The sequence below is a fragment of the Hipposideros armiger genome, unplaced genomic scaffold (genome assembly GCF_001890085.2).
Source record: "Hipposideros armiger isolate ML-2016 unplaced genomic scaffold, ASM189008v1 scaffold_11, whole genome shotgun sequence".
In the NCBI taxonomy this organism is placed as follows: domain Eukaryota; kingdom Metazoa; phylum Chordata; class Mammalia; order Chiroptera; family Hipposideridae; genus Hipposideros; species Hipposideros armiger.
Window position 1 is genome coordinate 8,367,674 of NW_017731361.1, and position 11,418 is coordinate 8,379,091.

The 11,418-nt window shown below is 46.3% G+C and overlaps 1 protein-coding gene across 1 annotated transcript in view; it reads right to left on the reverse strand.

The window, feature by feature from the left end:
• LOC109392769 (serine/threonine-protein phosphatase 2A 55 kDa regulatory subunit B beta isoform-like) overlaps window positions 1-11,418 on the reverse strand; it is a 120,237-nt gene that overhangs the window by 96,256 nt on the left and 12,563 nt on the right. Inside the window, exon 3 of the mRNA XM_019661417.1 lies at window positions 9,552-9,664. Coding sequence (XP_019516962.1) covers window positions 9,552-9,664 — 113 coding nt within the window. The remainder of the gene's footprint in view (window positions 1-9,551; window positions 9,665-11,418) is intronic.

Below are 11,418 nucleotides of genomic sequence, written 5' to 3' on the forward strand. Positions count from 1 at the left end.
AGAGGCCCTAGAATTCCTCTATGTGATTTCAAATTAGTTCTATGTATTGTATAACCTGGTAGCAAAGGGGATCTCTCTAGGCACAGATTTTTGATCTCCGGTTAAGTAAGTGTAACTGAAAAACAAATACAGGTCAGTTCTACGCTCTGTTAACATTCTAAGGTTTCTTGAGCGATGTGCTGCTTGGGAACTGCGTGCCACGTGCATGCCTGCATGCCTGCACACATGTATACTATACAAACATGTAGTTTCGGAGGCTGGAACTCACATCTCTCACTCCCGCAACCATGAGCTCACATGTCAGAGCCAGGACCTGGTCTGGGGACAATGTCTTTCCCATAACCCTCAGAGTTCAGGTAACTCCACCTGAAAGGTTCAGAAAATGGAGGTAGTTTTCCCCCTTGAATCATCCAATTATGCCTGGATTTTCCACTTTCTTTAAAAGGGAGCCCTTGAAAGGAAAAGACAGGGAAAATCATACTAATAACATCTCTTTTGAGAAAAATCCATCTGAGGGTGAATTAGGCTTGACACAGTGACAAGATCTTTGCTTGCAAAGCCTGAAAAAAGTCAGCCCGCCTGCCGTGGGCAGGTCAACCTTCTCGCATCTCTAAAATCCAAACCATGTAACGACCAAAGTTAGGAAAAGAGAATGGATCACGGTCTAGAATGCTGTCTTGCCTCCTGACGAGGGAATCTCAAGATAAACTGCACCAGAGGCCTTGCAAACATGGCGATTGTCTCCCATAACTCGATTCTTTTCTTTTTCTGACACTGGTGGACTTCTCAGCTTCCCACTGTCATTGAGTATACATATGGTGAGTCATTTACTAGTTCCTACCACAGTAAAAAAGCCATGCATGCCTTTCAAAGGGTTTGGGAGCAAGAAACAAAGAGAACTTGATCTTAAAACCAGGTACAGGGTTCTGCTTATATTTACATTTATGTTAGATCTAATCACTACCTGGGAGGTTCTGCCTAACAAGTCGCTTTGGGATGAAAGAACATATTGTATTGTCAGTGAATACACTCTGAATTGCCAGTACAAGCACACATTCAAAACAAAGCATAATGGATTGCTGGTCCCAAAGTCATACTGCTTTGAACCTTTTCAATAAATTCATCAGCATTTCCTGAAATTCCTGGCGTTCAGGTGAAAGACAAGATGGAAAGGGAGAGAGGAAGGTACTAACACATAGTGAGCATCTATTGATTGCAAGGCATCACCCTAGACACTGTCAACATCTTCCTCTATGTTGTTAGCCTGACCTCTGTGGGAAGAATGTAGGATGATTTTCATTTTACAGGTGATGGTTGAGATGCCGTCAGGGACCTGGCCCTTTCGTGGAGACTCTGTGGCACAGTGTTACGATCACAGACTCTGAGTCAGACCGACTCTGGTTAAAAATATGGCTCTTAGTAGCCCTTGGGCAAGTCACTTCAGCTTTCTGAATCAAACATCCTCATCTATAAACTGGGGATAAAACAGTACCCACCCCACAGGGCTGCTGCCAGGCTGCAATGAGATAGTGCTTGGAATGTGCCGAACAGAAGGCGTGGCACACAGGATGTACTTAATCAGTGCCTGCAATATTATTACCGTTACAGCACACTGGCCATTAAGTGGGCTGCATCCCTCTGACTTGACTAGGAAGAAGTGGGCAGGAGAACTTGAGTTCCAAAGGGCAGAGCTGCTCACATGCAACCTGATGTGGCTTGCGGAAGCTCATTTTAAATCACGTCAGTCTCTTGGTGTAAAGGTAACTGCACTTTCATAATATTGCTGCCCTCAGATTATTCTCTACAGAGTTTGGAGGGAAGAGAACAAAGGAAGAACCCAAGAAAGCAAATCAGCGAACCTTCACTTTGGAGGGGACCTGGAGGTTATGATGAGAATGACCCTCAAACCCAGAACTTCCTGGGATGCAGCTGAGAAACATGAGTATATCCCTTGGCCCTGCTCCTGGAGATCCTGAGTCAGGCTGCGAGGGACGTTCCCAGAGTCTGATGATCACCCAGGCTGGGTACACCATGACCTAGTTCCACGCATCCTTTTTTCTCCACCTTCCCCCAACACAAAGCGGCAAACCCACCTGTGCTCAAGGCAAAGCAGCTCCTACCGGCTCCTTGACAGGCTGTTCTCTAGTCCCTGCTTACTCGTATTTTGGTTTACAATAAATCTTCAGATGAATATACCAGACGTTCTATTTTAATACAAGAGGCAGGGCAGTAGTATGGATTTCAGAAACAAAAAGCACAAATTGAAGTCCAAGCCCTAGCACTTGCTAGCCATTGGACCTCAGGCACCTTGCTGAATCTCTCGGGTTTCATGTCCCACAACTAAAATGAGCATTATTTCAGTACCTACATTGTAGGTTTATCCTGAAGATTAAATTCGCCAATGTATGCCGATTGTCCCTGGAACACAGCAAGTGCTCAATAAATGTTTGCTGCTCTTAGTACTATTCCAATTGAATCAATTCAACACAACTAACACCGTCTCAGCAAACATTAGCCAAAGAACAGGATGGGGACACCCACGACCCTCACCCCCAAAAAGCAAAACATGTCACAACATGTTGGGGAGGGTGCTGCCTGAAGTTCCTGCGGAGTGCTTTCTGATCCCATAACCGAAACCCCACGACACAGACAGATACAATCAAATAATGACGGCAATCAATAACGATAACAGAAATTATTATTTATTTTCATAAACACAGAGTACCGACATCCTGCTGAGCTTACACGCATCACATGCCAGCATTCCCTTTCGGGGCAGTCAATCAATGGGGAGATCTCACCATCCACCCGCCGAGGCAGGAGGGGAAGTGGGGGAGCGAAGGCTGAGAAATTACCCGCACCAGAGTGACACATTCACCAAGTTAATCTAATCCAGGGGGCCATCCGAGTGGCACTGCAAACCTGTGAATATGGAACGGGCTTGATTGATTTTTTTCACTGCAGTAGCTAAACACTTCATTGTTATTTGCCACAAATATAAAGGAAAGATGGAACTGTAAAAGGATTGGATATTAAGCCCCCAGAGCAGCAATAAATCACACAATGAATTCTAGAAAAATTAAAAATGGCCGGGGTAGGCTATATCTTGTGTCCTAAGAGGCCTCGGTTATGAAAGCATAAAACCCACATAAAAACCTGGGGCAGGCATGGCCAATTCTGACTCAAGCAGGAGTTAGCATGGACCCCGGTCTGGGGTCACCCGTCCTCCTGGTGTGAGCATCACTGCATGGTCACCACAGAAGCAGCAAGAAAGAGTAAGCCTGTGTCTAGATAGAAAGCTTCTGATTCTCGGTTCTGCCTCTCAGAGCTTCAGTTTCCCCCTGTTATAATGGGGGATAGTCACATCCATACCACTAGAAAGAGGGGAACAGCAATTCACATCCTACTTGCCTCCCTGAATCCTTGGGAGCATCAAATGAGACCTCTGGCATGAAAGACCACCTATGCTTCAAGATGCTTCTCGAAAACTCCTTCCCAGCCCTGCCTGTCTTCCCTTCTGTTCTTCCTCTGAACGGCCACAGCAATCTTCTGTGCTTTTCTCAGGACCTGCACCCTATCCAGTGTTTCTCAAAGGGTGGCCCAGGGACCACCTGTGTCAGAATCCCCTGGGGGTTTTCCAGGAGGGGTCTTGTCATTGGGTACAACTCAGGCCTTCTAAACTAATCCCTAGTGATGTGGCCAATGGTTGCGCTCTAAAAAGCATCCAGGGTGACCACGAGGCACTCTGTAGTTTCAGAACCATTGCTTAACTTAATTTTATGTTGCAGCCATTTGCAACTCGTCCTCTCCTTGCTTCTTGAGGACAGGGAGTGTGATTCACTCTTCTTTGTATGATCCACATTGTAGTACGTGCCTAGCACAGTGCCTGGCACATAGGAGGCACTCAGTAAATAGGATAAGAAACCCAATGAAAAGTTTTACGTGTCAGATGCTAGCATCTTCATTGTTGCCTAGATCAGGGACCATCCAACAAACAGTCCTGTGTAACGGTGAAGGGCAGGAGGTCTGGGCTCAGACAGACCTGGGCTCCATTCTTGGTTTTGCCACTTATTATCTGTGAGGCCGTAAGCCAGTGCTTACCACCCTGAGCCTCTGTTTACTCATCTGTAAAATGGGCATGATACTGAAGTCACAGTATTGTGATAGAGAAAGAATTGTAAAATGTACAAATATTGCTCAGCCCAGACAGAACCTGTCACCAGGGAGGGCTGAATCCACGTTTATTCTATTATTAGTAAACTTAAGCCAGTGGTTCATTTAACTGGTTCTCTAGAAAACAGATCAGGAGTTACACTAGCTGCTTCACTAACAGTATCACTTTGGGGAAAATAGCTAGTCTGTTTAGTCAACGTGCCTAATGCTATGACCTGTTCAAAATAATCCTTAAGAAGCTTCCTTTCGAATTTAGAGCTGGTAAACGCTCATGCCGATTTGCCATGGTGTCTTAGACTATAGCTAGAGGGTGTCTAAATTACCACCAGTGGGGTTTGCAAACATCAGGGTCGTTGTGAGTGGAGAAATATTAGCCCAGGAAAGTCACAAGGATGTGTGTGCTCTGAATTGAGAGAAAGACAGAAGCAGTCACCAGCAGAAGGGATATGTGTAAAATCATGATGAAATTTAACCTTTTCTCTATAAAACGGGGTATCCATTGTGTGCCCACCCTGTGGCAGAAAGGCCTTTGCAGCCCTCACCCCGTGCACCCCACTCCCACCCCAGATCAAGCTCATACCTTAAGAGAGTTTTGCCAAAGAATTCTGAGAGACACAGTAATGGGAGTCCCCTGCTCTGTGAACACGAATTAATAGTGTCTTAGAAAGCTGAAACTGTAGGGAGTCCTAATAAAAAGCATCAGATTTGGGGTCAAGTGGACTAGGTTTGAATCTCAGCTGTCATTTTCTAGCCACGAGATCTTGGGCAAATCCCTTGCCTGCTCTGAGTCTGTTTCCACTTCTGTGATATCCATTCGACAAATATTTACTGAGGGCCTACTGTGTGCCATGCACGTTCTAGGTGCTGGAGTTAAGGGAGAGAACACAGCGTGGTCCCTGCTCTCACGGAGCTTACACTTTAGTGGAGGTGGGTAAAGGCAGGCAAGGGACAAATGGTGTATCGGGCAAAGATAAAAGCTCAGAAAAAAGTTGGGCAGGGTAAGGACACCGAGAGTGAATGGGAAGATGTTAGCGTGCTATTTTCTCCAGGTTATTCTAGAGAGCTTCTTTGAGAAGGTGACACTTCAGCAGAGACTTAAATGAAAAGAGGGAATAAAGCCTTGGATGACCCAGAGAGAACAACAGAACCTACCTGGGAGAGTCACTGTTAGGAGAAAATTATATAAGGTTTAAAATCCAACACCTGTAAGCACTCAATAAACATTACTATTATTATTATTAGTAGTAGTATTAGCTATAAGGAATGTTTAAATAAAACCCACTGGGAAACTTGAATTCACTATGTCCCCTTCATTTTGGGGGAGGTTATGACATGTCACAGCTTGGGAATTCACACTTTCTGGACTCTGTATTTACAGCTCATTAAAAAGCAAATTTCAACCCCGCCTAGGTTCTCAGGGCGCTGGCAGCCAACCATAATGAAGAAAAGAGTAACTCCAGGATCCTCCTGCAAGGGGAGGTCCGCCAAGTGTGATTTCTGACTGCCCAGCTCCCGGCGCAGGCAGGTTCAATTCCTTGCACTATGCTTTTCCATTGCCTAGAAAGGGCTCTGAGGGCCTCTTACCTCTGGGTAATGGGAAGATGGAAAAGAGAGGCTACAGTGGAACTGCATGAGGGCTCCAGGTCTTTGCTTCTTCATGCTGTGGTCAGGGGTTTGGAACATCAACATGTGTGGATGTGGGGGTGAGAGAGGAGAGAGAAGGGGAGAGACCCCCCCCCACACACACACACACACATCCTGACATCCTGACCTGGAATAATAGTGACACTCTTCCAGCTATTAAGAAACCCATTCTAAATGCCCAAATGTATGTGTCCAAGTTTAAGAATTGTAGCTCTTGATTTTTAGTTCCAGCTCCAGGATAACCAGCTGGCAGACACGGGGCTAGTCATGTTCTCCCTCTGAGCCTGCACCACGTTTAAGGGCTCAGGCCCCAGAGCAAATTACTCGTAGATCAAAGTTTGATTCTTAGCCCTGCATGAACTTGGGCACATTCCTTAACCTCTCTGAGCCTCATCTCTTCAATGGGCAATTTTAACAGTAAACCACACCCCATGAGGTAGCTAATGAGACAGAGTGTGCAGCATGGTGCATGGGACAAAGTAACTGCTCAGTAAGTACTAGATACCAGCGTTCTCATCTGCCAAACACCTGTCCTGCCCTCCTCAGTGGCTGTTCTAAAGATGAATCAAGGGATGAGCTAACAAAATGCTTGGGGATACAAATGGCACTTTGCACCTATAGGGTGTTGTTGTTAAATTAGCATCATGATTATTGCTTTGAATATTATGATACTGAGCAGGAGCTATTATTTTCATAAAAATGCTTCTCACAGTCTCTCGGGGTAATGAGTGATTGGATTTGAAAGGCTATCTTCCATGAAAAGAGGGGGAAAAAAAATAGCCACATTCTTGCTTTGAAAAGCGGAGCCTCCCAGCACTGAACAGAACAGATCCATTACTCAGGGAGGATTAATTAGCTGTCGGGTATTATTAAACGTTCTCACTCTCAAGGTTCACGTAGAACTGGAGACTCTGAAAGGGAGCGAGAGGTAATCATAGTATAGGAAAAAAGAAGAAGAAAAAAAAGCCACAATTGCTGGCAATGCAAATTTCAAGAGCAGAGCATGTTAGTAAATTATAGTCTGATTAATACCACGTCAGCTCATTCTCTGTTTGCAGTCATTGTTCTGAATCTATGGTCTCCGGGGTTGCCTGGTTTTTTTTTTTTTCTACCACTGGGACCAAAAAGGAAAGGCGGCTGGCCTGTTCAATGTTCACCTGGAAAGAAGGCTGGAATGGGGATGTTTACACTGAAATGCAGGCTATCTGAAAGCCGAGGAAGGTAGACGAAGTAAGATCAGATATGCGTATTTATGGCAAAGGTGTCTCCCCCAAGTTGGTACAATAGCTGTTGAAATGCCTGGGAAGAAACAGAGGCTCATAAAAACAACAGCTTGAAGGAGGCTTAGAGATGACAGAGTTCACTGACAACAGACCCCCTTGTCTCAGCCACCAGGGGCTCCTATTAAAGATGCAGGCTCCGCTGGACCAGCCAATTTGCTCAAGAGTATCGCTGGGGCTGGTTCCCGGGAATCTGCATTAGTAACTAGCACCATGGTCATAAGCAAGCAAAATCCAGAACTGGGATTTTCTAACTCAGCCCCACCTCGGGGCCCCTTCCATGTCTGATATGTCCAAGTCCCCTTCCTAACATCACTGTCTTACCATGGGGACTATCTCTGCTCTAGTGGAAATGTACACATAGGTCTTTTCTCCGCTTCCTCATGGGAATGGCATCTCCAAGGGCTAACCACAGATCTATGAAAGCCCATAGAATGCCAGGGACAACAGGAATTCATACCGGGGACTACAGGTGGCATCTGAGAAGGTCCGTCCACACCGCAAACAAGGGAAGGGAACGCGTGGGCAGAAGTTCATGTTGTAGACTTCCCAGTGGCACCTAACCCGTCTGTTTCCCACAGGCCCACACGTCCTGAGGGCTGAAAGACTCTCTTATTCCTTTTGCATCACCAGCACAGTGCTTGCTGCTTAGTAGGTATCAGTTAATAGTTTGTAGATTGAATACAACAGTATAAAAAGTATATGAACAAGAAAAGTGAATTTTCTCATATACATAGGCCTCCTAACAGCAGGGGCTAATAACAGCCACGATAGTGACAATGATGACAGTAATACTAAAACAACAGGAGGGAACTAAAATGATTGAGTACCTCCTGTGAGACACGCTGCACAGGCTAAGCTCTTTGTCACACACGAGATCACTGAATCCTCACAACAGTCCCCGGAGGTTGGCGTCTATCACCCCTGTTATGCAGATGCCACACTGGAGGCACGAGGAGTTTAAGTAGTTTGTCCAAGGTTACCCGATGGGGAGCGACGGAGCTAGAATTTGAACCCAGGACAGACTGATGTTCACACCCTCTCTTCTCCACAACCTCTGCGCATTTAGAGCACAGACCCAGTTTAAGGCGGGCTTGCATGGCAGTTCTCCAGGCTGAAGGCACAGGCTGACAAGAAGAAATAGAACAGCCCCAGGAGCTCAGCTGAAGACCAGGTACCGATTAGCACTGGGTAAACACGTGCCAGCCTAGCACGGTGGCCAGCAAAGAGTCTGTGCTCACAAGGCATCTGCTCAGGAAACAGATGAACAAATGCGCGGATGACTTCATGAACAAATAAATCAGCGAACTAATCAGGGGCACACAATGATCGTTCAATTCCCATAGCTGCTTCTAAACCTAGGGCGACCACCTCTTCTCCCCACATGTACTTCACTGCCTCCCTTCTCAGTTTTTGGTCTTCGGTGGAGCAGCTGGTGTCTGAAAGCACTTATTTAACATGGTTTGGAAAGTCCCTTGGGGATACGGTTGGTCCCCAACATGTGCCTGCTTCACTGCTCACATTGAACAAATCCAAAACTAAACTCATCTCCCAGCCGTGAACCATGTTAAACCACATCTAGAGAGCCTTCCGTTAAAAATCCGCTTTTAGAAATCCATTTTTGACACCATTTCGCCACGAGACCTCTCCTGGTCTCCCAGAACCAATGTAATTTCTCCCTCCTTTGATCAAACTACAACTCTCTCTGACTCTTGCTGCATTTATCTTCCTCTACGTAGTGTCATAATCATTTGTATATTAGTCCTACAAATCCTCTTTCCTTACTCGATTCTGCATTTCTGGAGGGCAGGAAGGAAGAAGCTACTCAGTCTAATATTAGACGTCGCTTTTTTGAGTCCCAGCCATGGAGTAAGGGCTTTCCACCCTCATTTCATCTTATCCTCATAAATCCACGGGCAGTAAGTATGGTGTTCACCGTGTTGCCGATGGAGAAATGAAAACAACTTGCATGACTCCGAAAGCTCAAAACGGTTAAGTGGCTACGTAAGAGTTTGGTTAAGTGGCAGAATTCGAACCCAGACCTGTTGGATTCAGGAGTTCATGTTCTGAACCACAACTTTCCTCCCACTTTCCATCTGGGTAGTCTCATCCCCTGTACCCTGAGGAAAGAAGATGTGCAAGACATTGCAGATAATGTGAACAGGCAGAGGCTAAGCATCTAGCAACGTGTGGAAGTGACCACATCGGTAAGTCTTCGGGGACAAAAGGAAAGGCACAGATTTGTTGTCATTGGAGCTTGCTACCTGTCCTGCTCCTCCATCTGCTGCCAGAGACTCAGGTAGGTGGGGGTCTCTGCTGGATCTCCCTCCATCACACATTTTACTTGCAACCCACAGCAGCAGCCAGCACGTGGCCAACGTTAGGACCCCTGCCCCTGCCCCTGGTGGCCAAGGGAGCAGAACAAACGGGACGAAAACCAGTTGCTGGACTCACCCGCAAGGTTGTGATGGTGGCAGGGTCTCGAAGCCGGCCCTCCTCATCTTTCAGGTTGTAGCCTTCTGGTCTTTTATCACGTTCGCTGACTTTCCACAGCTTCACAGTTTTATCTGTGGAGGGCAACCAGAGGAAATCAGCATGACACAGCTGGAAAGCTTGTAAAGGAGGGTGTTTTTTTTTTGGGGGGGGGGTAGTGGTGCAGGGACAGGTGGAGGTAATGATGGAAGAAACTGCTACAGAAAGTGGCTCATGTCAAGGGCTTCGGTGCATAAATCTCGTGTCACCTAAAGGCAGAGCTCCTGTTTCAAAGCCAAAACATATCGTGTGGAGACAAATCATTTCCCTGACAATAGGCTGTTAAACATATATTTTTTAAATCATTAATTTTGTTCATGCCAAATAAATATTTATTGAACACTGAATAACAAGCATAGCCACATATATGGAATTAACTATGTTAGCATGTTGCATGGAAAATTTAATATTCACAATCACTCTGAGAGATAGGCACTATTGTCCCCATTTTCGTGTCCCATCTCATCAAACATTGTCCTCACCATGACTTGAAAGGTCTTCCGTGACCTACACCCCCTTTTTCCTCGCCCTGTCTGATCTCACTGTCCGCCCCACATCCTGCCACTCCCTGTGACCCTGCAACACGGCTTCCTTACAGGTCCCTGTACATGTTAATCACACTCCTGCCCCAGGGCTTTTGCACTAGCTGTGCCTTCTGCCAGGAAAGCTCTTCACTCTCTTTTTCACGTGATTTGTTCCTTTACGTTGCTCTATGTCCTAACCTCAGTGGGGCCTTTCCTGACCAACCTACACAGAAAAGTTTCCTTCATCATTCTCTAGCCCCCTCTTCCTCCTTTTCCCCCCCAGAGTCTAACTTTTCACTACCGGACAACTTATTACGTTTCCCTCACTAGAATGTAAACATCAATATAGACAGCAGGGATTCTGTCTGACTTATTCATCACTATACCTCCTGCACTGACAGCAGTGCCTGGGACATGGTAGATGTTTGAGGAATACGAGTTGGACGAATGAATGAATGGCACTTACACAGTGCACATTGCCAGCAATACTCATGGAAATAAAATGGTCAAGAGAGTCATCAGAATGCTCCTTTCCCCTCGCAGCCTCCTTGAGTCCCCAGCTGGAAACTACCTTTCTCACCTCTGGACGGTTCCCACACTTTACAGCACTTGCTGACACCTGTCATTCTCGACAGCAGTAAAACAGGGGTGAGAACTCCAGTGCCTCTAGGGGTCAGGCAGGCTGGGGTGATGAGTGACAGGGGCTGGGGGCTCTGGGGAGCTGGAGAAGGCCTGCCCCACCTGCGGGCCTTTAAGTTCATTTTAGAAAGAAACATGTTCGGGCCAAACAGATCAAGCCTGTGGGCCGCAGGCCTTCAGAGGCCTTCCTTATCAGATCCTGCATTCATTATTTGTACGTGTTCTAACTTCTCTTCTGGAAGGCAGGGTCCCAGGTGCCTTCTTTGTATCTTCCTCTGTGCCTGCACAAGGTAAGCTTGGACCCAGGCGACCTTGGGCCCTGTCCCCACGCCAAGTCCAGTCAGCCACGCGGCCCAGGACTGCGATTCCCACGCTAGGTGCTGAACTAGTATTTTTTGAGTGACAAACAAATGGGAGTCCCAGATTTAGCCGGGAAAATAACTACAGAATGCCCAGTTACATTTGAATTTCAGATAAACAACGAATGCTTTTTTAGTCTAACTCTGTCCCAAATACCCCAACTTTGTAAATACATTGAACTTTTCAATGTCTCAGTTTCTTTATTTGTAAAATAAGGAAAACGGTGTCTTCCTCATGGGGCTCTTACGAGGATTAGATGAAACACT